General features: G+C 42.0%; 3 protein-coding genes across 5 annotated transcripts; 1 reads left to right on the top strand and 2 right to left on the bottom strand.

Moving 5' to 3' along the window:
• Positions 1–3,439: 3,439 nt before the first annotated feature.
• On the bottom strand, positions 3,440–7,117 carry LOC137891249 (apolipoprotein M-like). Its single transcript, XM_068735768.1, has 7 exons — positions 6,926–7,117; positions 6,356–6,495; positions 5,401–5,471; positions 4,357–4,491; positions 3,765–3,863; positions 3,647–3,674; positions 3,440–3,533 (listed from the first exon to the last, which is right to left on the bottom strand). The coding sequence occupies exons 1-6, from the start codon at positions 7,037–7,039 to the stop codon at positions 3,661–3,663; spliced, it is 573 nt and encodes a 190-aa protein (XP_068591869.1). The 5' UTR covers positions 7,040–7,117; the 3' UTR covers positions 3,440–3,533; positions 3,647–3,660.
• A 1,400-nt stretch (positions 7,118–8,517) lies between these two features.
• On the bottom strand, positions 8,518–10,164 carry glrx3 (glutaredoxin 3). Its single transcript, XM_068735122.1, has one exon. It carries the CDS (start codon positions 10,135–10,137, stop codon positions 9,133–9,135), a length of 1,005 nt encoding a protein of 334 aa, XP_068591223.1. The 5' UTR covers positions 10,138–10,164; the 3' UTR covers positions 8,518–9,132.
• Positions 10,165–10,174: 10 nt separating this feature from the next.
• Positions 10,175–23,523, top strand: LOC137890847 (large proline-rich protein BAG6-like). 3 transcript variants are annotated; one of them, XM_068735121.1, is made up of 25 exons: positions 10,175–10,284; positions 11,925–12,012; positions 12,112–12,229; positions 12,761–12,975; positions 13,981–14,052; positions 14,133–14,255; positions 14,968–15,197; positions 15,553–15,685; positions 15,886–16,086; positions 16,171–16,261; positions 16,717–16,767; positions 16,881–17,233; positions 17,319–17,391; positions 17,527–17,867; positions 18,175–18,439; positions 18,571–18,740; positions 18,942–18,995; positions 19,448–19,556; positions 19,805–19,929; positions 20,427–20,561; positions 20,940–21,005; positions 21,107–21,331; positions 21,744–21,851; positions 22,085–22,231; positions 22,929–23,523. In XM_068735121.1, the coding sequence occupies exons 2-25, from the start codon at positions 11,932–11,934 to the stop codon at positions 23,022–23,024; spliced, it is 3,582 nt and encodes a 1,193-aa protein (XP_068591222.1). In that variant the 5' UTR covers positions 10,175–10,284; positions 11,925–11,931; the 3' UTR covers positions 23,025–23,523. The 3 variants fall into 3 exon arrangements, with proteins under 3 accessions (XP_068591222.1, XP_068591221.1, XP_068591220.1); XM_068735120.1 differs by having other exon boundaries at positions 16,171–16,393; positions 20,940–20,996; XM_068735119.1 differs by having other exon boundaries at positions 16,171–16,393.
• The last annotated feature ends 624 nt before the right edge of the window (positions 23,524–24,147 follow it).

Genomic DNA, 24,147 nt, shown 5'->3' with positions numbered 1-24,147 from the left:
TTCATGCATTTCATTTGATCTTACTTGATAAAAGTGCAAATTACTGATATTTTTAACCAAGAGGACAGTGTGAGTAAGACAACAGCACCAAGTCAGAGGCCAAGTGTAACATTTGTGGCTAATTTTTCAGTTTAACAGAAAAAGTTACCAGTTAAAGGGACAGTTTGGAACTCTCCAAAATACATATTCTTCCTCTTACCTGTAGTGCTACTTATCTCGACCGTAGAGATGTCTGACATCTCTCGATTAGAACAGGACTGTATGGCACTCTGCTTGGGATGCTCAAACTCCCCAAAAATACATAGAAAAACTATACAGCAATGTCACTTTCCAGAAGTCAGGACCCAGTTAATCAAGATTAACCTCAGACATGAACTGCTCACAACAAGGTCTGTGGATAGTCTCATTATATTCAGGAGTGGGTAGACTTCACTATGGCCGGTTTCTCCAGCACTAGGCAGCTCGAACCGTCTAGAATCTAGATTGATTAATAGCTCTACAGGTAATGGAATGGGTTAATGGTAAGAGGAACAAAGTTACATGTTTTCAAATGTTGACATCAGGATGAGAAATCTTGGTTTGAAACAAGAAGTGAGAGTTGCATTTAGGTTTTGAAAAACATTGTGAGGTAGAGAGTGAGAGGGTCAATTTCCATTTCACTTTACTGTTTTTGGTTTCATGCTTCATGGGACATCCCCACCTAACCAGTTTATGTTCTCCGGGATTATGTAAATGTCACCAACTTTCTCCCTCCTAATCTCTGAGAAGAACACATGCACACCTACACACTCAACACGACAGACAGGTGGACTGGATGTGGGCTGTTAGGTTCTGTCCCCACTCAAAACAACAAAGGGAACAAACTTGTTGTCTCCGGTACATGTCAACCTTAATTGTCTGATGGAAATACAAGTATGAGTTCTGCTTTTCTCGTGTCTCCACATAATTCCCCATCAGATGTGAGAGGTCAGTGTATAAGAATGGAGGTTGAACTGAGATCTGATTCTATAAGGATTTGACACAAAGTGAAAGTCAGTGTGATCAGAAATAAAGAAGTTTTCCCCAAAACTCGCCATATAGAAACCCAAGTTGTGCTTTAGTTTTAGGTCATTAGTCATCACATCAAAATTCAACTCTGCACAACAAGAACATTATGTCACTCTGTTTAGTCTAACAGAACAGTTCTGATTATGTGTTCTCATACATAATACACAACTCAGACATTGCAGTATTTCTTTTGTGCAGTAACCGCCCCTGAATACCAGGTGTAGTTTTGACCAATCTAATGCCTCGTTGTGGGCGTCTTCGCTTTACTTCTTAGAGTGTCACTGAGGGGCGGTTACTCTTTAACTTCATGGCTTCATCCACTTCCACCCTCCAAGGCTTTATTATATACAGTTGTGGTCAAAAGTTTACATACACTTGTAAAGAACATAATGTCATGGCTCTCTTGAGTTTCCAGTTATTTCTACAACTCTGATTTTTCTCTGATAGAGTGATTGGAACAGATACTTCTCTGTCACAAAAAACATTCATGAAGTTTGGTTCTTTCATGACTTTATTATGGGTTAACAGAAAAAGTGATCAAATCTGCTGGGTCAAAAATATACATACAGCAGTGCTAATATTTGGTTACATGTCCCTTGGCCATTTTCACTTCAATTAGGCGCTTTTGGTAGCCATCCACAAGCTTCTGGCAAGCTTCTCGTTGAATCTTTGACCACTCCTCTTGACAGAATTGGTGCAGTTCAGTTAAATTTGATGGCTTTCTGACATGGACTTGTTTCTTCAGCATTGTCCACATGTTCTCAATGGGATTTTAAGTCAGGACTTTGGGAAGGCCATTCTAAAACCCTAATTCTAGCCTGATTTAGCCATTCCATTACCACTTTTGATGTGTGTTTGGGGTCATTGTCCTGTTGGAACACCCAACTGCGCCCAAGACCCAACCTTCGGGCTGATGATTTTAGGTTATCTTGAAGAATTTGAAGGTAATCCTCCTTCTTCATTATCCCATTTACTCTCTGTAAAGCATCAGTTCCATTGGCAGCAAAACAGCCCCACAGCATAATACTACCACCACCATGCTTGACGGTAGGCATGATGTTCTTGGGGTTAAAGGCCTCACCTTTTCTCCTCCAAACATATTGCTGGGCATTGTGGCCAAACAGCTCGATTTTTGTTTCGTCTGACCACGGAACTTTCCTCCAGAAGGTCTTATCTTTGTCCATGTGATCAGCAGCAAACTTCAGTCGAGCCTTAAGGTGCCACTTTTGGAGCGAGGGCTTCCTTCTTGCACGGCAGCCTCTCAGTCCATGGAGATGCAAAACACGCTTGACTGTGGACACTGACACCTGTGTTCCAGCAGCTTCTAATTCTTGGCAGATCTGCTTTTTGGTGCTCCTTTGACTTTCCCATCGTAGCGTTTGTGGGCGTTTGTATCCAATGAGCCCTATTTAAATGGCCTCAGAGAAGTCACCAGCTGTAGTCACTCATAATCACTCACAAGAAGTTAAGAGGCCATGCTATGAAGCTCATTTCATTGACACGACTTTCTAAGTCACCAAAATTGCTAATTCATGTTGCTGTATGTATATTTTTGACCCAGCAGATTTTGTCACTTTTTCTGTTAACCCATAATAAAGTCATGAAAGAACCAAACTTCATGAATGTTTTTTGTGACAAAGAAGTATCTGTTCCAATCACTCTATCAGAGAAAAATCAGAGTTGTAGAAATAACTGGAAACTCAAGAGAGCCATGACATTATGTTCTTTACAAGTGTATGTAAACTTTTGACCACAACTGTGTATATATATATATATATATATATATATATATATATATATATATATATATATATATATATATATATATATATATATATATATATATATATACCTGTACTTCCCTTGCTTTCTTTACGACTTTTGGAATACAAAGTCAGTTAATATTTATACCAGAGCAACACCCGTACTTTTTCTTTTACTATGATAGCTACACCAGTCTCCTGTCTGTCCAATCTCAGAAATATGTGTTACTAAGGGACTGTGCTTTGTTTACTTATTAATACATGCAGGAAGATATGGTGCGGCTATACAGTTGCAGTCTTCATTCAAAGTTGTGAACAGGAATTTCTGTTCAGAGAAAAGCATCATGGGAATTCCCTGGGTTTTTGCTGGGTGATTGTGGGTGGATCCTCCCCCACAAAGGTGATTTTCTCTTCTCAACCCAAGCTATATTGTCTGTGTTTTTCAGGACCAAAAGTGACAAGAATAATGAGTGGATGAGCAAACAAGCAAAACAACATCATGGCGTGCTTCAATTTTCAGCATGGCTTTTCATCACATTTTTGGAACCACAAATAACGTGATATAATTTGATGTTTGAATGAATGTTGCTCATTCTAAGACTATTGTGAAAGGTGAATAAAATGACACGTTTGTATTTTTTGCTTTATTTGTTTCAATGTTACACATTGACAACATGGAATCATTTTATTGTCATCCAGGATTTCCATGGTTCCTGCAACATCCTGTAAAAATGTGTTGAATCAAGAGACAGTTATTTCAGTCAGCAAGGACAGACCAAGTAAAATATATAAAACCATCCAAATGAAAATGGAAGTAAACTGATATTCATGCCTACCTCAATGTTAATATTTAGGTGCAAAACTCTGTAAAGGGAGATACAATTGTTAGATTCAAGCAACACTGAGATTCAAAAGCATCATCTTTTATTTTCTTTGTTTATCTTAACGACAAACCTTTCTCTTGAGGTGGTCTGACACTTGCCGACACGCCATGACAAGCCAGGTTTTTCAGTAATGCTTTCACCAGCTCAGAGTCGACCTCGCTCCGCCGGCCTACAGTCAAAGGCCAAGAAGTTTTCATGTGTTGATGCAGTAGACAATTTGATTTACAACCATCACATTTGTTTTACCATTTAAAAACATTATTATGCCATAGAAATGTAATGTAAATGTAATTTCTGTATAAGCTAGCTGGTGAGAAAGCTAAGCTATTCTTTACTTAAGCTTAAACTAAATGTATTTTTCTCTAACTTTGATCTGTAATTGAAAAATATTCATTATGATGAACCATTATCTTGCTAATTCAGTTCAACTAAATAAAGCAGGAGCTAAAGGTTGCTAACTAGCTTAGCATTGTAGCAGCAATCTCTGCTTTTGACTTGTGTGGAATTCACATGACGCAAAAAACTACTGGCCCGATATATATTGTGTTTTATTTTATCTTTGTGGTACAAACGCAGATTATGGTTTGTAACTTTAGCTGTAGATGGTAATAGTTTTGGAGAGGGCAGAAGTGAGCATTATCGTTCCTTTTAAGGTGGTTTACCATAGAGCAGGTATCTGCTGAGGGAGTCCTCCGAGTCTGTCTCATTTAAAGGTGGTTCTACTTCCTGGAAAATGATGCACTCGGGGCAGTTGGCCCACTTGCCGCTCCAGAGCAGGGTCCTCCGCTTCGGTCTTCCTGCGTCAAAACAACAAGACACGAGTATTGCAGCAGCATGGTGATCAGTGTGAGTGACACAGGTCAACATTCTGCAGTATACCCCCAAAAGGCTACAAGGTTATCTTAGTTGATCAGTTGATCAATACACTGCGGTGCAGGTCAAGGGTGGATTACCAACTGGGTGGAGCAGACAGTTCCAGGCTTACTGGCTGTTCAGTATATTTTGGAGAATGCACCACAAATGCAAAGCATCAACTGACATTAAGAATTAAGAAGGTGAATCTTGTTTTATTTCCCTGACATGGAGGCTCTGTCTTAAATGAATAAATACACTAATTTGCTTTCTGGCAGTGAGTTCAACGAGACGATAGTTTATTTGTTAAATTAGGCTGCAGTGGCCGGTTCGCTTTGTTGAGCACAAAGACTGGAAATGGGAAACAGCCTTTTGTTATAATTTGTGTTGCTGAAAGAGCTACTTTCCCTCTTTGTCCTGTTGGTACACACTTGTTGAATTTCCTTTTTCGTACTGGAAGTGCTGTAGAGATCACAATAACGATAAAAACTGTACACTTTGGAAATAATCTTTGGCAAGTTGTAGCTTTGAATCCAGTCACTGGGACACTACTTGTTTAACATGAGACAATGTAAGCATAGCATAATTAAACGTGATGTGAAGTTTTTATGAATTGAATTCATTCAGGTGCCTGAAAACCCGACAACTCCACCCAAAACTAATTTCAGAAAGCTTTACAGATGTTCTAACATAACCTCTCTGGGGTTTTCCCACCCTGCTAAGAATATAATTTGTGTTTTGGGGTGAAGTTGTTATATTTATTTTAACACTGTCACAAAATTCCCATCTATTCATCTCTTCTGTGTGCATATGTGAGTTGAGCATCTGTTTCATGCAGGTGGTTTTGAAGTCACCTTCCAGTTCCACGTCATCCCTCTCAGGACGTATATGGTAGGTCCAGGTCTGTTTCATGCAGTTTTCTCCTCTAAAAAGAGTGTTTGGAGAATGAATGCACATTTAGCATGAAGCAGTTTCATATTTCATCACATTATGACATAAGATAAACATGGCATCATGTCATATCATTTTTTTTTAAATGTATTCACACCTTTTACACATTCTCAATATCACTTCCCTCTTTTTTTTTACTGTCTTTTTAAAACATGCTGTAAAGCAGTTTCATGTTTTATACAATTAAAACCTTGTGATTGATTTGGACAGAGCTAAGCTCATTAACTTTGAGGTTGTCGGTGGTGGAAAGTAACTAAGTAATTTACTCTGGCTCAAGTATAATGTTGAGGTTCTTTTACTTTACCTGAGTATTTCTATTTCATGCTGCTTTATACTTCTACTCCACTACAATTTAGAGGGAAATATTGCACTTTTTACTGTATGACAGATATATTTACTAGTTTATTTTCAATCAACTTTTTTAGATGTTTAGTCACATGCAATGTATATTATATACGTTTTAATTAAAGCAATTTGCCTCTTTAAAAAGGGTTTGAAAAGTGCTAAAACATTTACACTTCACTGTTTTCACCCATTAACTGCTATGTAATTCATTTAAAACCTGCATATCGGATCAGTTATTGCCACGATGTATGTCATGTCAAAACCTCAATGTTTTTAATAATATTGGGATATTTGCATGAGTGGTCCTTTAACCTCCTTCCCACATGATGTGTGTTAAGAAACATCTTCTTGTTTAGACTTTGTGTGTGTGTGTGTGTGTGTGTGTGTGTGTGTGTGTGTGTGTGTGTGTGTGTGTGTGTGTGTGTGTGTGTGTGTGCGTGCGTGCGTGCGTGCGTGCGTGCGTGCGTGCGTGCGTGCGTGTGTTTGTGCGTGCGTGCGTATTTGCTGCCTCACATGCGCATATGTCCAGTCAGCAGCAGTGTGTCATTGACCGGCTCCTCAATGGTGAACCACATGTTGTCCAGTTCTTTGAACTTCTGAATGTCAGCCTCTCTGCGACTGACTGCTGCTTTAAAGAACCATTTCCCCAGATACTAAAAGAGACGGAGACACAGCGGGGAGGCACGACAGTGTGAGGCTGCGGCAACGGCACAGGAACAAAACCTATTTTAAGATATAAGCCCACAATTTGAGAGATAGACAGACCACTTGTGGAAAGAACGGAGGAGGTGGAAAGTGTGCCGGTGTGACCACGTTTTTTTGTTTTTATCTCGATAAATCTCTCCGTATCTGCGGTTACTGGGAAATGCCAGTGCATTACATGTTCACAAGTCACACTTAACTGAAGGGTATATATTAAGACTAACATTAAAATGAGCTTGAATGCATCACAAATGTGTCATAGAAAACCCTGGTAAGTGACAGAAATGATCACATGTGTTTCACTCTGTAATAATAACTTATGGTAAACAAGTACCTTTTGCATTTTGATAAAACAGAAAATCTAAACATTTAGTTTCTCACCTGCTGGTGGTCGACGGTGCTGGCAGACAACAGCTCCGGAACTAAACAAGGAACAAAGACCTGATACAACAAACCATAGAAGTAGAGAAAACATGACAACGCTTTATCCCACATAACGGAAACCTCAGAGCAAATACTTGAATACAGTGAACTTGATCAGAATGTCTGTTGGTCCTCAGTGTGCAGGAATTTGTTTGTTCCAGCATGTGACTTTAAAAGACGGGGGTGTAGGAAAATTATTAACATGTAGTGCTGCAACACCCCCGATCTCTCAGCGAGGCGGATAATGGGTTAGATATGGGGTGGCTTTAGGATTAACACAATTATAGTCAAACAAATCGTTCTTTTACCCACAAGCTTTACTCATGCTCCAAAATCTGCTCATGTAAAAAGCCCTCTTCAGGAGGCCTTCTGAGTCATCGTCATATGTAGGAGGTGGTGGTTTCTTTTAAATCATTTCAACAAAAGCAACAGTTAATTATAGAACAGTTCTTACTATTGGCAAGTAAAGCAGTATGCTGCGACCTTAAGTACACTTTTTCGAAATACTTAACCAAACAGTGCATTGCTAATCTGTTTGAGTTCGCTCTGTCCTGGCTGAACGCACGATCACTGCTCGTTTGAAGCTGACTTTACTTTTTGAGTCGTCCTACTCCGTTTGTCTGTCTTCGTCAGGTTTTGAGAAACCAAATTGCTGATTATTGTCTCTGTTAATCAGTCAATCTTTTGGTCCATATAATGTTGGAAAAGTTTGAAAAAAAAAAAAATGACTCATAACAATTTCACGCAGTCGCAATGCTGACATACTCAAGTAGCTAGTTATGTCAACATATTAAAGATATTTAGTATAGCATTATATAACACCACGAAAACCAGCATTTATTCACATAGGACAACCTGAAATGAGTATATTTTTGCTTAAAATCTACTTACATAATTATCAAAATATTTGATTCATTTTGTTTTAGTTAACACGTTATCATGAGGTTGAATTTATAGGCTGAGATCAGGTTATAAAAGTGTTCCAACACATACTGCCACAAGGTGGTGTCACACGACAAGCTCGTCTGCCCACATTAAACCTGTAGGAACGTCCTAAAACCCACTGATTTTCACATGTCATGGGAATAGGTTATCTTATAAAGATTGTGCATATGATGCAATGTAAAATCATATTTAGATTATGTTTTGTTGCAATCTGTTCCGCCATATACGTATAGGTCTACTTCTTGGTCCTGCAGACTAAAATGTACATTTACTACTAAAATGAGTTGAGCAGAAAACCCTGTTTCCCTGCTGACATTCACACTACAATACGATGTGCAGAGAATTACTCTTTGTGAATGAAGCTTGTTATATTTGAGGATGTAGTTGGCGAGGCTGCTCACTGTATTTGATCCCTGTTGTTGAAAACCACGTTGAATTGTGGACGTGCTGAATGTGTGGTCACAGAAACAATCTTTCCTCTTACATGTTAGGTTAAAGGCCTTGTTGTATTCCTGTTTTTTTGATTATGGGATTTGTTTGGTTTCCCGTGGATTCTACAAAATGATTTTTCACACATGAGCTTTGGAAGTATAGCACCAAAAACACCAAATCTTAAGTGTTTTTATTGTTTAATCACAATGTTATTGACAATGTATCTCCATCAATAAGTGGCACTTAGACTTATTAGTCTTAGTTAGATTACTTAGATTATTGGATAAAGTTAAACACAGTTTTTCTGTCTTTCAGGTGAAGAACGTGGGGACAGGATGGCATGAAAAGTCAGGAGGCTGGGCAAATAATGCTTCATCAAACATAAACATGTTCGGTCTGAGACTGTGAATACTGGAAGGACAAATGTAACCCCAACAAATAAAGACAACAGATAATATGAACTCAAGTCAGCTGTTCAGACAGGGACTTAGAAACTCAGGCCAAGCACAGGGATTGCTTACCTTTCACTTTAAACATTTCTTAAGATGTATTTAAGAATTACTGTGCAAAAAACTTCAAAACCAAAAGTCAAATAAACGCAGTTTAATGTTTTGAATTAAAGCAGAATGTGAACTTATCCAAATGATTCCTCTATTGATTATTAAATCTAATATTTATCTCCATAAATTCTTTTATTCACTTCCTCGCCGTGTGTATAATGTTACATCAGTGACACAGGGCCGATCTGGGCATGTGCAGTGGCTCCATCAGTGAATCCAACTATCCACCTACGACTCCCCCTTCAGCACTGACACCAGGTCTCCACTCTCCTTCAGCTCCTTGAGAATGTCCAAACCCCCGATCAGGTCTCCCTTCACATAGAGCTGGGGGTAGGTTGGCCAGTTAGAATAGGTCTTGAGGCCCTGACGCACTTCTTCATCCTGCAGAATATCAAAGGTGTCATAATCGACCCCGGTGCTGTTCAAAATCTCCAGTGTCTGCCTGCTGAAGCCACATTTTGCAGCCTCCTTGTTTCCTTTCATGAACACCATGACCGGGCTCTGGTTGATGATGGTCTTCAGCCGGTGCTCCAAGGTCACGGCCTTCGGGCAGGTGTTCTCCAGCTCCCCAGACTCAGCCAGCTCCTTCACTATGTCCAGGCCTCCCACCAGCTCCCCATTCGCATACAGCTGAGGGTAGGTAGGCCAGTTGGAGTAGGTCTTCAGCTCCTGTCTGACCTCCTCGTCGGACAGGATGTCGAAACTGCTGAACTGGATGCTGTGCTCTTTCAGCAGGGCCACTATCTGCCGGCTGAAGCCGCAGCGGGGCTCCTGCGAGGACCCCTTCATGAAGAGCATGCAAGGCGCCGCGTTGATCAGCTTCTTCAGCCGCTGGTTGATGTCAGTGGCGCTACTCTCCGCGGCTCCAACCGGACCCCCGGCGACTGCCAAGCGCTCCACCTTCTTGGTCAGCTCCGGAGCATGCGCTCCATCCATGCGGTCCACCTTCTCCCCTGCCTTGAAGAAAAGGAAAGTGGGGACAGAGTTGATTTCATACTTCTCCGACACCTCTGGCACCGCTTCCGCCTCGAGCTTGACAAACGTGGTGTGCGCGTGTTCCTTGGCCAGTTCGGCCATCACGTCGTTCATTTGGCCACATTGAGGAGCCCATGCTGCCTGGAAATGCACCACAGTCAGGCATTTCCCAGCTTTGGCTAAGAAATTTTCAAACTGCTGATTTGTTGTCGCCTCCACTAGATTCGCCATTTTTCTCTTTTGCTCTGTGCGACGCATCCGGTGTCGAGCCTACGTCACATCCGTTCAGCCCGATAGCTTCTAGCAAGTACTCGAGCTTGCACTAGGAAGTCATTTGCATGTTATTTGATGATAAGAAACAGCTTCATACACTGGATAAGTTGAAAAGATAGTGTGACTTTCAAGGTAACCGCTGAACAACACACCATTTTTACACACACAAATACAAACGTGTGACAAATAATGTCTTATCGTCTCGACATATGCGTATTGTAACGTTTAGTTTATGTAGCATTAGCTTAGCCTTAGTTAGCTGGTCAAAGTTAGCTTTGTTGCTAACGTTTCTAATTTAGGCTAAGCTAAATCCTGCTAGCAAGCCGATGCTAACTAATGGTAGCTGGCTAACGGTTTCCGTAATTAACTGTTAGTGGATGAATTAGTGCTAATACCCGTGCGTCGACTGGCCTAGCAGGATACAGCTAACCTACGCTAACTTAACGTATCTGGCGTCAAACCTCAGAGCTGGTAGTTAGCTGCTGTAACATTATGATACTAAAGTTATCTAGCAAGTGAGCTTAGCTAACGTTAGCTGCTCAGCCTCTACTTATTTATTGTGAATTACCTCTGATTTTGATTAATTAGCTAAATTTACACATGGCAGGGGACAGGATTTACATGATCTTTCAGCCGCTGCTATAGGTGAATGTTATTTGTTATTAATTATAGTAAGGAAGCGACATTTTAAATATCGAGTCTATTGTGTGTGATTGTGTGTGTGTGTGTGTGTGTGTGTGTATTTGATTGTATGTTATTTGTGATTCCGAAGTTTTAAAGGGTGCAGTTTATTCGTAGATAACGGTAGAGTGTCTTAGGGATTAAAGCAACATTTGTTTTTATTGTTGCTCAATCTCTCAATTACTTCCTCTATTAATCGAGTAACTTAGTTAAGGCCAGACATGTTTCAAGAGCCCAAAGTGTTGTCTTCAAACTACTTGTTTTGTCAAAGTGTAGTCGAAAGACCCCCCAAATCATTTAATTTACAATGATATAAGAAACGTATGAGAGGCAAATCCTCACACTTCAGTAGCTGGCTAAACAATAATGTTGATGAATATTTTTCTGTTGCTCAACTAATCAAGTAGTGGATTAATTCTGAGCATTAACTAGCTCGTGGTGCAGCAGTGCTGAGTTCAAGACACATTCATTGATTGGAATAATGCTGAAACATTTTGACAATTGAATGGTCCATCCATCAACAGAAAATAAATTGTCAAAAATGTTGGTAAACAGGTAGTGTTTTCACGTTTAATTAATCTATTAATCAAAAATGCATCCAAAACATTCCCTAGTCTCAAATTTTTGTATCTGCTGCTTCTCTTCTCTACATATTTTGTAAAGGGAATATTTGCAGGTTTGGAGCTGATTAGTCAGGTAATGAAAAAAGGAAAGACTGAGAATGGAAATTACTGTCAGTTGTACCCTTGCATCAGAGTAATTAGTTAGTTTAGCCTATATATCGACCAAGATTAGCTAACTACCGATGTATCGTATCGGTGTATATGGCAGCTGATAAGTACCAAGAAGTCTACCAGTAAATATATGCCAAAGATATGTTTGAGGTCATTTTAGAAACATTGCCTCCTATTCATAGTCTGTCCTCAAGTTACAAGTTCATTTTTCAGATATAAAATGTCCCGCTTAGTCTTGTTCACGATTCTTTAAAAACAGATTCAAGGGATCCTAATAAAATATTGATATTGGCATTTTATATTATTGAGAATTTAGTATCAGTCGGGCTTACTGGAACATCTTATTTTTTGATACAGGAACACCATGGAGGAACAAACTGCAGACATAGAGGTGACAGTGAAAACACTAGACTCCCAAAGTAGAACCTACACAGTTGGTGCTCAGGTAAATTATTCAATTTCTTCCATAAACTCTAGAGTGAATTCTCATTTTCATTCAGCCTTTGTGGTAGTCCGACTCATGTCTGTTGCATCTTACTTGTAGTTGACAGTGAAAGAGTTCAAGGAGCACATTGCCCCTTCAGTGGGTATCCCAGTGGACAAACAGAGGCTGATCTATCAGGGCAGAGTCTTACAGGATGAAAGGACTCTGGCAGACTACAGTAAGTAATCAATGGGTTAATTAAAGCAATGTGGAACTCGATTTTTTATCAAGATTTGTTTTTGAGATCCTTCCAGTTTTGTTTTGTTGGGTATAATACTTGTGCAGGTTTTGTTTTTCTTATCCATATATTATTATGTGCACATTGATTCTCATTTGGGCCGCACACATCGAGTAAGTAAGTAGGAATTGACTTTGAGAGTTGCTTATATTGTAGGATTTTTTTGTTAATTTTGTGTTATTTTACTGTTGCAGTGAATCGCTGTTGTGGGAGAAGGTAATGGCTGTGATTGCTCTCCTCTCAAGTACCAACTTGAGCTCCAAGAATGAATTTCAAACTAATTGGTGCTTTGAGCTCACTTGTGTCCATTAGTATTTATATAGTATTTCTGGCAAAAAGTAATTGCTCAACTGAAGGTGTTCAGCAATGTATAATACAGCTAGAATTTCTTTTGTTCCTCAAAACAAAAGTGTGATGTCATCACATGTGTACGTATGTGACCGTAGTTCTCCGTCGTTGTTGTCGTCCCAGATGTGGATGGCAAGGTGATACATCTTGTGGAGCGGGCGCCCCCTCCACCCTCCCAGCCTGGCTCAGGGTCAGGGGGCACTTCAGCTGATAGTGGACCCTCCTCGTCCTCCCAGGGAACATCACAAGTGCCTCCACATGACCGCAACGCTAACAGCTACGTAATGCTTGGCACCTTCAACCTCCCTGTCAACATCATGGACCCCCAGCAGATACAAGTAAACAGTTCACATAATCCGACTGTTACATTGTAATTCGTTCCTATTCATGTGGTTCAGAGTAATCGCATTGACCGGCTCATCTTCTGATTGCAAAGAGCTAAACGGCTAAAGTTAAGGTTGTGTTTTATTAAAGTTATTTTCTATTTATATCAATTGCGTGGTTTCTGCAAATAACCACTATAGATGAGAATTAAAATGTAAAAATTATTTTCAAATTTTTGACTGTTTAAATTGATTTTGGGTTGTTTAAAATTATGCAATGCCGTTGCTTAGCCAGTTCTCTACATCTTCAGAAGCATTTCTGTTGACATTTTTAGAAAAAACAAATATACCGTGATATATATCGTTTCCCCCCGCGCTTCAAAATTATACCAAGACATATATTTTAGGCCTTTCCACCCAGCCCTACGTCGCAGGTAGTGCCGTTGCATGTGTGAAAAAAAGTTATATAACGTCTGTTGTGGTTCCAGAGGAGATGGAAGGAAGTGAACTCACCAGACCAGTCATGATGACACTGTTGACGATTGAGTTGCATTGTGGGTGATGTAGGTGCCAGGTTTTGACAAGGAAGAAGGAAATTGTGAAAAACAAAAAAAAAGTTTAACTCTCCACCCAGTGGGAGTCTGACAATAATATAGAAGTGCATTGCTAGATAGATTGACTATTCTTTAGCTTTTATTCTAATCCTAATGGTGTATTTTCATCATTTATTTTTCAAATACCAGCATATTACAAAACAGCTAACTCAGAGATCTCGCAATAGTTTCTGACATAACTGAGTAGGCGGTCCAGTGGGATAAACAGCAACTTGAAAAGCTGACCTACTTATTCCTTTCCTGAACACAAATCATAAGATATGTAAAAGAAGAATGTCCTCTGGTTTGTTTTTGAATGAAACAGATAATATTTTTTGTTTCATCTCATGAAACAAAAAATTTGTCTCGCATGCTTGCATTGTTTCCAAAGGCGCATTACTCCTGTGCTGTTATTCTTCTTGTTTAGATGTCAGTGCAGCAGATGGTGTCTGGTATGGGAGAGAATGCCAGGAATGCCAGAGTCACAACCAGCACTGGGGTAAGATGCCTGCTGATTGCACACAATCCCAGTTAACATTGCCCTGTGTTTTGTTGATTTTCCCCTTTTTTCTATTTCAGAGCAATGGGTCTGTGAACGTGCACATTGATATGGACCAACCAGTGCAGAGCGAGCCGAGGCTGAGGCTGGTGCTGGCGGAGAACCTGCTGAGGGACATCAATGATGTCATCCACAGGATGGAGGTGAGAGCTCACCGTCAGGGTATTTGCTGGCTCCGAATGAGTCTTTAGGGGATGACGAAGCACAAAAAACATATATAAATATCTTCAGAAAAGAACAGAGAGAGAATGAGCCACCCGTGTCCTGACAACTCGCTCCTGGAACACTACCTGTCGCTCCTCCCGGATGCAGGTAGTGATTCTGCTCTGTAGCCGTTTTTTGACTGGCGTGTAGCAGTAATCCAGAGAGTTAATTCCCATCGTTGCGCAGCCAGTATGTTGGTGGAAGTCGGGCATAAGCGACCTGCGCGCAGTGTGCTTTGAGCAAGACACACGGCGGGCCTCACTGACTGCACTGACAAACTATAGCTGGCTGGTTATCTCACTAACACAGCAAACAGATGTGATAAGCATGGGTGACATGACGCTTGTCAGGGAGTGTTTATAGCTTCATCCATTAGTGAGCTGACCGTTACATGTATTAAACTCATTCGGAGGGGATTAGAATCGTTCTTATCATTCTCAGTTCTTATCATTCTCAGTTCTTATCATTCTCAGTTCGTATCATTCTCAGTTCGTATCATTCTCAGTTCGTATCATTCTCAGTTCGTATCATTCTCAGTTCGTATCAATTTGGTGCTAATAAATCTCCTGTGGCGCTGGCCACCTTTTTTAAGGGATTACCAAAAATGCACATAATAAAACATTCGCCTGCTGTCTTGTGTCATCTTTTCAGGGTCGGCCAAGTGACTCATCTGCTCCAACAGAGACCACTTCTTCTTCTTCTTCTGCTGCTGCTGCTGCTGCTGCTGCTGCTGCTCCCCCTCCTCCCTCATCTTCATCCACCACCTCCACTCCCTCTCCCTCTGCCCAGCCCATGGACACCTCCCCACCACCAACAACTCCCCCTCCTCCAACCACCTCTTCAGCACAATCTGAGGGACCAACACCCCAACCTGGACCCAAGTGAGACTTCCTCTCTTTCTCACTGGCTCCGATTGTTACTTATGCCACATTCTTTAGATTTTTTATTTCAAACCTTTAAGTCAGGCACGTTTGAAAAGAACATGAAATGATTTAGCATAGAATCAATGTCGTTAATTCCTCAACTTTGCAAACATAAAGGAGATTATAGGGGCCACGGCACGAGTCATCTCTTCTGATTGAAACTGTTGAAATTGTGATGTCAGTTGTATGTCTTTCTCTGTAATATTCTATATTTGTGTCCGTATACATAGTGATGCTTTATCTCTGTGTTGACCAGTTTGTTGAACAGTTGTTGTTTGATTCTAATCAGCTCTGCCCTCCTTTCGTCTCTTAGTCACCCCAGCCCTGCTGAGTTGGCGGAGATGTTGTCTGAGCTGCGGAGGGTGGAGGAGAGACTGCAGCCCTTCATTCAGAGAGCTCACACCATCCTGGAGACGGCCACCACTGCAGAATACAACAATAATACAGTAGGTCGCATTTTCTTATCGTTGGACAGAAACACAAGAGTGGTATCAATCTTTTCATCTAACGTTCAGCAAGAAAGCGATTAATCGTATAAACCAAGATGTTAAACTTTTTCTTTAATACTCTAACTCTGGTGAATTTAACATAGATTATATAGTTGTCATTTGAGATGTTGCCCAAGATGGTTTCTTGTCTGTCTCAGGAGAGAGAGGAGGACCAGCGCACTCTCATCCTGACGTGGGAGTGTCTCCGTCTTCTTGGTAACGCCCTCGTGGCCCTCAGTGACCTGCGATTGAACCTCATGAGCCCTGTGCCCCGCCACCTGCATGTGGTCCGGCCCTTTTCCCACTATGCCACCCCAGTCACTCTGCCCGGAGCCGTGCACCACCACATCCCAGTGCAAGTAAGCGCAGGCGAGCGTGTTTTAGTTATTACTGTGAACTTTTAATGTAATCTGACTGACTGGGCTTGTTATCTTCACCGACAGATGAACCTGGGTGCCACAGTGACTGTTGCGGCTAACGGCACTGAGGGACATGCCCCGCCCACACAACCGGCAAGCCAATCGGAGCAGGCAGGTCAGGGACAGACCCCCCCCACACAGACTTCCCCGTCCAATCAGCAGGCTGGACCGGGACAAGCTGGCCCACGTGTCATCAGGATCAGCCACCAGGCAGTCCCGGTGGTTATGATGCAGATGAACACGGACGGTGTGTTGTCCCCTACCCGCCACTGATTGAGTGTTCCACTACCTCACAGCTGTTTGTGTGTCACATTGCTGGGCGGCAGTGCATTGGAGTGAAATGATCGCTCGCACCACACTACTACATCCTCCGTGCACTGCGGCCCCAATCCGAGTGATCCGAAGAATGAAACTTTAAACCGATTTGATTCACAGGCTCAAATTTCATAGGTTCCCTTTTGTTGAATGATGGCTCTGTTGTATCTTCTGTAATAGAGAGCAACACCGGCAGTAAGTTAAGTATTGTATTAAGGAGTTGAAACTATTTGTGTGTTTTGTATGCATGTGCAGGCTCAGGTGCTAACCCTGGCGCAGCTGGACAGCAAATGCCTGGACAACCAGGTACATTTGGCATAATACGTTTTAAACAACACAGTCTAGTCGTGTAAAACATGGAATACTGTATATTGGTCGTATCACAAATGAAGCCTTCTTTTTTTTTTCTCCCCCTTAAGGTGCCCTCCCCCCTGACTTTATGCGGAATCTCATGCAACAGATAAGCCAGTACGCTGCTGCCGTAGCCACTAGTGCTGCCACCGCTACCGCCACTGGCCACCCGGCCGCACCCCAGCCCACCCCTCCTGGCTACAGCTCCACAGCCAACTCCTCAACTACCACCACGGGTCCCAACACACCCACCACCACACCTACTGCTCCCCCACCGCCTCCCCATACTGGCCCCCAGCCCCAGGCCAGGGTTGTGTTCACCCGACCACCCTTTGCACCCAACATGCCCCCTCCGGCCTTCGGCACTCGGGGAACCACCATCAATGTGAGAGCTGCCATGCCGGGCCAGCAGCCGGGACAGGTGGGATAATGATATCTGATTTGGTTTCTTTTTTTTAAGGCTGATTGTCAACATTTGAGACAAATTGAGAAATCTTTCTCCACAGCCCTTCAACCCTGCTGCTCTGAACCAGATGATTAGTGGATTAGTTGGACAGCTTTTGCTGCCAGGACAAATGCGTAAGTTAATGATATAGTAATTTAGATTTGGACTTTATTACCATCTGTCTATAATTATAAAAGCTTTAAGTATAGAAAGATTATTCAAGAATTGCTGCCCATCAGTAACACTTCAATCTGTTTGTTTTTTAACAGCTGGTCAAACAGTCACGTCCTCCTCCTCCACATCCACATCCTCCTCTTCCTCCTTTTCTTCCTCCTCTCAAACATCCTCCGCCTCCTCCTCCTTTTCTTTCTCCAACTCGGGTCCAACTCCTCCGCCTACTGCAAACACTACTGATCCACCGAGCCAATCTGAGACCAACACCAGAGAGCCGCAGTCCCAGGAAATGCCCCCAGACCTCAGCCAGCTCCTGGGTTCTCTCCTGGGGGTAGCCGGCGGTGCCACTGGGGGCCCTGTAGGGGCCCCTTCAATTACTGTCACCACATCTGGTGTCCCAGCCTTCATCCAGGGAGTGAGTGAATTCATGCAGCAGGTCAGTGTTTGAATATTTGACTCTAGTGCACTTAATAGTCGTTGCAAGTGATATGTATCATTATCATGTGAAAGGAGAGCATCAGAATTTTTTTTGGGGATTCACTGTATTTGCACTAGTAAATAAACCCTTCAAAAGATACCCAGCCCTAGTCATCACCATGTCTCCTAATGGCCCACTAGAGGGCAGTGAGTGAGCTACCAGTGTAATGCATGTAGCACATTTAAAAAAATAAAAAAACAAACACTGCATTTAAAGCAAAGCAACGTTAACAAATCCTTACTCCATGTTTCCATTTCATTTCTAGGCCCAACCCATCTTCTCTCCACCCCCACCTCCCTCTGGTACCACTCCTGCTGCAGGGCCCAACCCCAACCCCAACGCCAACCCCAACGCCCCTGCAGGAGCCGAAGCCCTCAACCCGGAGCTGTTCACAGGCATCGTCCGTGGCGTCCTGAGCACCATGATGGGCTCTCTTGGTCAGGCCCAGAACGACACAGAGAGCATTGCCCAGTTCATGCAGAGGCTGTCCCAGGCAACCAACATCTTCATCAGTCCTGAGGATCCTACCGGTAACAAACAAACATACGAATATAATATGTTGTCAATACAGCAGCCGAGGCTAACAAATTCTGATGTAATTCAGCCAAGGAGCGTATCAGAAACTGATTGGTCTAAATGTTTCATTATTTGCGATTCCCAGGGTTTTTTGGAGAGCTGCTGATGTTGGTGTGCCAGACGTTCACCATGTCAGACCTGGTGATGCTGCTTCATGGCCAGCACCAGCCCCTTGGCCGCATCCAGCCTCAACTGTCCCAGTTCTTCACCCAGAACTACCTCAACGGCAGAGAGCCCACCGACGAGAACATTACTGTCAGTAACACTCTTGGAGAAATGTTTTTCCCTTAAATTATTGTTGATTTCAGCTCTATTAATACTCAAGTGTAGTTAGAAGTACTTACTCATGGTTACATGTTTGGTGATTTGTCTTTGTTATTCTTTTGTGTAACTGACCAATAACTGATGGATTTTTGTCTTCTTCTCTCTATATTCGTCTCTGTTTCCATCCCCCAGGCTGCTGCTGAGAGTCTTGTGAACGAACTGGAGGAGTACATCAGTGAGAGCTTTGTAAGTCCTTGATGTCCACGCCTCCTCTAGTACTGCTAAAATACAAAACCGTACATGATTAAATGCAGGTCTGCTCATAGTCCACTCACATTTTGTCAGTTGAATCAGTTAGGGTTATATGGTCTTATAGGTTCATGCGACTGTGTGCTGATACAGGAGTTTAGTGCGGGGCGGCTGCTCTGCAGGTTAGTTTAACTGACACTAAGTGAGCAGTGGATTAATGCTTTCTCATATTTAGTTGAGGGTTATTGAAGAAAAGACATCGGTACTATAAAGTGCACATGACAAATAACATGAAATTACAGTAATTCATTATAAAAACATATTTCAGCACTACAGCTGACATTTTAAAACAGTCTATGGTAAGTATTTAGTTTTCACCTAACTGTTGAAATGTTATGCCTCCTGTGCAGTATGTGGTTGTATTGACGGCACCTTTATTCAACTCACAGAGAGAGTCTTCAGTCACAGTGTTGGACGGCGTTGACGTCACTCAGACCAACATGTCCTTCTTCAGACAGCAGCTGATGCACATTGCCACCCATATTCTACGTTGCACGGGTAAACTTAAGGACGTTTAAATCAGTTGGTCTTGGTGTTTTATGTGTGTATATTTTGGTTCCTGTTTAGCCTCTGTGTGTTTTAAGTGTAGGTTTCATATTTGGATTCTTAATTGGGAATACTGCTGTTAAGTAGTAACTTGTATGTGTGTATATGTAGTAAATGTATGTGTATTGTCACTGTCTCTGTATGACTTGTAGTATTGTGTATTTTTCGAATTAATTCATATGAATATCTTTCTCATCCAGATGACTCATTTGGCCCTCGGCTGTTACAGATGTGCAATCAGGCCTTGTTTGAGTGTCTTGCCCTGAACCTGCACTGCCTGAGAGGAGACCAGAGAGCGCTCACCGCCGTCATCAACCACCGCATAGTCAGTATACAATCTCTCACTAATGTGTGTTCAGTAGACGGTAGACTCCAGATGAAACTGGCTTTGGCATGTTGGTCAAAGGATATCAAGTTTAGAGCTTTGTGCAAATGCAGAAAGAGAAGTTTACTTGCAACAGGCATCGATGCCTGATGATGGCGCCCTTGAGTGCTTGTGGCAGGAAATGCAAACAAAAAAGTAAAAGCCAAACAAAGTCACGACGTTATTGACCAGGTGAAGTCCAGCAGTTTATTTCTCTCAGTAGAAATAACACGGCATTGTAGATTTTTAAACCGAGTGACTCAAAATCAACGCGCCTCAAGTACAGGATGGCAACATCATAAACCAAACGGATTGCATCAGATAACTACTGTGGCCATGAAATGTTTTTGTGATGTTAGAATGGTCACATAAGAAACAAGCAGACAAAACAAAAGCTACATTAAAAATTGAACAATCCACGGACGAAATAAAAGCTTTATTTTCTCTCGTCGTTCCAGCGGAGGATGTCCAGCGACATCAGCCCCAGCCTGGTCAACTGGATGACCAGCATGATGACGATGAGGCTGCAGGTGATTCTGGAGCACATCCCCATCTCACAGGAGCAGATCCAGAACTACATAGTTCACACACAGGTAACGACCCAGCTGCGTGTCGTCTTTTAAACATTGATTTGATGTTTTAGCTCCGTATCTATGGCTTCCTGCCATAATATTGATGGACACGTGTTGGCAGTTGGAGGAAATCATAGCTGCAAAACTCCTCTACATCATGTAGCCTCTCAGGGCTCAGGCTGTCGGTTACACTTGAGAACTTAAAATGTGTTTACCACAAATTTCGTTTCTGGAACTGTAGATTTCAGTGTCGTTTCGTGTGTTTTATGTTTGAAAGCTGTATCAGTTTTCTTCAGAACAGAATACAAGAGTCCGTCTTATCTGATGGCCGTTACATATCCTGTTACTTAGGAAAGCACGTCTGAAACGGCTAATAAATATTAAATGACATTCTTTCAGACGGAGCAGTCTTCTGCAACTGGCACACAAGAGCCTGAACGAGCACAAAGTGCAACGGTAAGCATGGTGCGTCTTTAATGTCCTTCTCGGATCAACTCGGTTTGAAGCGGTTAGGCATTGCTCCGCCTTTCTTAGTTCCGTCATTTCGTTGTTCTCCACTTCCAAAGATCGGGGACACCCTCTCACCGGCGGCAGCCACCACAGCAGAGGAGGCCATGTCGGTGTCACGCGACACGAGGGCGTCGTCACGGGAAGCACGGGTGTCGCCCGGAGACCTCGGGGCCTCGGGAGGAGCCGCTCCGTTAGGGGGCGACATGGCAGCAGCCGGAGCTGAGGGAGGCAGTGAGGAGTCCGCTCGAGAGTCAGAGACCTGGGCGGCTGCTGTTCCACCTGTAAGAGCCCGCACAGTTTGTAGACTGTGTTTTAACATTCATCTTTTCTTTGTTTTCATGAATACACTTGTGTATTTGTAGCACCGCCCTGCTTCACATTTACAGTGTTTACTCGTTACTCTGGGTAATCTGATGAACAAACGTTTCCTTGTCAAGTGGATTATAATGTTCCTGGGGAGACACACTGGATCTTGTTCAGCCTGGTTTTTAGGATCTTCTCACTAGTACTTAAAGGATAGATAAACAATGTGGCACACTGGATGTTGAGATCCCACACTTCATTGTTCCAAAGTGTTTTCTAGTACAACATTCCCTCTGAGCTGCAATGGAGGAACAGTAACAAAGAGGGTTTTGACTTGAAAACACCCTTTAAGAGATTCCCCATCTTCACTGTGAACTGTATGTGTTGTAGGAATGGGTGCCCATCATCAGGTGTGATATGATGACCCAGAGGAAGATGAAGGCTCAGCCCCCGCTGTCTGACGCGTATCTGCACGGCATGCCAGCTAAGCGCAGGAAGGTAATCAGATCAGTCGTAACTTCACTTATTACAAATGAATGCTGCTTGTCGTTACCTTCTTCAAGGTGTCCGTGTGTCCGTGTGTGTGTGTGTGTGTGTGTGTGTGTGTGTGTCCGTGTGTCCGTGTGTGTGTGTGTGTGTGTGTGTGTGTGTGTGTGTGTGTGTGTGTGTGTGTGTGTGTGTGTGTGTGTGTGTGTGTGTGTGTGTGTGTGTGTGTGTGTGTGTGTTTTCAGACAGGACTGGGTGGTGGAAGCCTCCTCTCCCTCTCTGATGCGGTGAGTCAAGCAGCCAGGACAGCGGGGGTGAAGCCCATCACTTCTGCTGAGCGATTACAAGACGACCTGGAGACCCAGGAGCTGAAGGAAGCGTATGCAGAACAGGTAACCAAGTCATTAGAACAAACCAGGGTAACGATGACCGCTGTCTGGTCCTCTCGTTTTCGTAGCGTTGGCCGTGATATGTACTGGTCAGCGTCACATTTTCTTACCATCTTTATCACAGAGATGCATGGTTACACTGCTAGATGTATCTAAAGAACACAAGAGGGTAGAAATAAGTCTAAATTAAGAAAAATTGTTTTAAAATGACGACAACGATTCATAAAAGTAGATTAGATAAGTGCAGACCAAAAAACAATTTGTTGAATAATAATATTGGCAATCAATTAATCGTTAGTCATTTTTCAAGCATACGATCTACAGAATAATTGATAATTATAATGGTTAGTTAATGCAGCCTAAGATAACTGTGTTAGATGGAGGTTTGTTAAAAGTATACTGACATCATTGTTACTTGGTTTCGTCCGTATCCATTCAACTCACCCACATGCTAAAGTAATTCTTTAGCTGTAATCTCTTTTTACTGTTATGTTGAAGCTGTCACGTTTGTCCCCTGAAGGTCTAGGGCTTATGGGAAATGATGTTTGTTAAAGATAGTAAATAAACTATGATTTTAGATTGTTTTCAGAAAATACCGTCCTTATCTGAACGTGTTAGGCGAGCCACACACGGTCACCTTCTGACATTCTGCTTGTACGTCCCACCATGATAATCATATCTTCTTCTTTTCTTATCTCAGGTTAAAGCAGACATCAAGAAGCGAGTGAGGGAAGACCCGGATTTCACCTCTCAGCAGTCCCCCAACGCACACAGAGCCTTCTCATCAGACTCGTAATCAAGTTCAGCTGATATGAAACCTGCAAGATTCTCGCTGTTTTTAATCTTTTTCTATTTCTTTGATCTTCATCCAACTACTCCTCAATGCAGCCTCACACCCCAAAACTGTCTGTATGGCTTTTTAAGCAGTTAGGAGCTCTCTTGACTAATTGCCTCATGCTAATGTGACTACTTCTCCCAGTGCCTATTTATTTCTATGTTTATTTTGGTCCAACATTTGGCTGAGACAGTTTTCCTGATAAAAAGGTATCCGATCTGAGTTAGACTACATCCGCTCACTTTACTTCTGTTTGAATACTTGTATGTCTATTCTGCCCTCATATCCTCGTGTTGCTTTGTTAATATGAAGCCTAAATTCTCATTATTTAGTGGACTTTAGACTTCCTGTCGATACTCTCCAGTGCAAGAGTATACTTTCATGTGACGAACAAGCGGTTTGTTAAATGAATATATAGTAAGCTTAATAATAAAAAAAAACTTGATACAGTATAAACGTATTCTGAGTATTGTCTGCTTTGAGAAAGTTGAAAGAACATTTAGCTTAGCACAGATATCGGTATTGGCGATTGTGTGATGGTAAGTAACAAAATGCAGTGGTGTAAAAAGTACTTTAAGTAAAAGCAAAACCACAGTGTCGACATAAAAAAAAGTATTGGCATCAAACTATATAGGACTCCTGCAGATGGCCCATTTCAGAGTAATGTTTTATTTCTGAATTATAGTAGATGGATTGATAAATTCATCACTTAGATGTTGCAACTTGTGGTTCTTCTGTGTGGCTATAAGATACATATTTTTTTTTATTGATAATTTGTATTAATAATCTGATTTTGTAACTAAATTGATCAAATAAATCTAGTAGAATAAAGAAGTGCTGAAATATAATGGAGTAGCAGTATAAAGTACCTCAACATTAAAAAAGCTCATGGTTTTTATGTCATACTATACTACAACACTTTTTGTATGGTTTACTATGACTCTTCATGACCCTTTTTTTTTTTTTTTTGAATGCCATTCTTAACTAAGTGCAAACAGTCCACCACGGACCGCCCCAGATCCAGCTCGCTGCCTCCTAACACCTGCAGACTGAAGCTTTGGAGAGCTGCGCCTTGCGAGAGAAC

Source organism: Cebidichthys violaceus, unplaced genomic scaffold (genome assembly GCF_023349555.1).
Source record: "Cebidichthys violaceus isolate CVI_PGR_0920_01 unplaced genomic scaffold, fCebVio1.0.p SCAF_7, whole genome shotgun sequence".
NCBI lineage: Eukaryota > Metazoa > Chordata > Actinopteri > Perciformes > Stichaeidae > Cebidichthys > Cebidichthys violaceus.
This window is presented reverse-complemented; position numbering and strand designations above follow the sequence as displayed.

Bases quoted from the DNA above. Each gene is read 5' to 3' on its own strand.
- LOC137891249 (XM_068735768.1), bottom strand. From the start codon at position 7,039: ATGTGGGATAAAGCGTTGTCATGTTTTCTCTACTTCTATGGTTTGTTG. The intron at 5,472-6,355 runs GTGAGGCAGCAA...CACTCTTTTTAG, and splicing joins CTGACTGGACATATGCGCAT to AGGAGAAAACTGCATGAAAC. The intron at 4,492-5,400 runs GTGACTTCAAAA...GTTTTGACGCAG, and splicing joins GGATGACGTGGAACTGGAAG to GAAGACCGAAGCGGAGGACC.
- glrx3 (XM_068735122.1), bottom strand. From the start codon at position 10,137: ATGCGTCGCACAGAGCAAAAGAGAAAAATGGCGAATCTAGTGGAGGCG.
- LOC137890847 (XM_068735119.1), top strand. From the start codon at position 11,932: ATGGAGGAACAAACTGCAGACATAGAGGTGACAGTGAAAACACTAGAC. The intron at 18,440-18,570 runs GTAACAAACAAA...TGCGATTCCCAG, and splicing joins CAGTCCTGAGGATCCTACCG to GGTTTTTTGGAGAGCTGCTG. The intron at 22,232-22,928 runs GTAACCAAGTCA...TTCTTATCTCAG, and splicing joins AGGAAGCGTATGCAGAACAG to GTTAAAGCAGACATCAAGAA.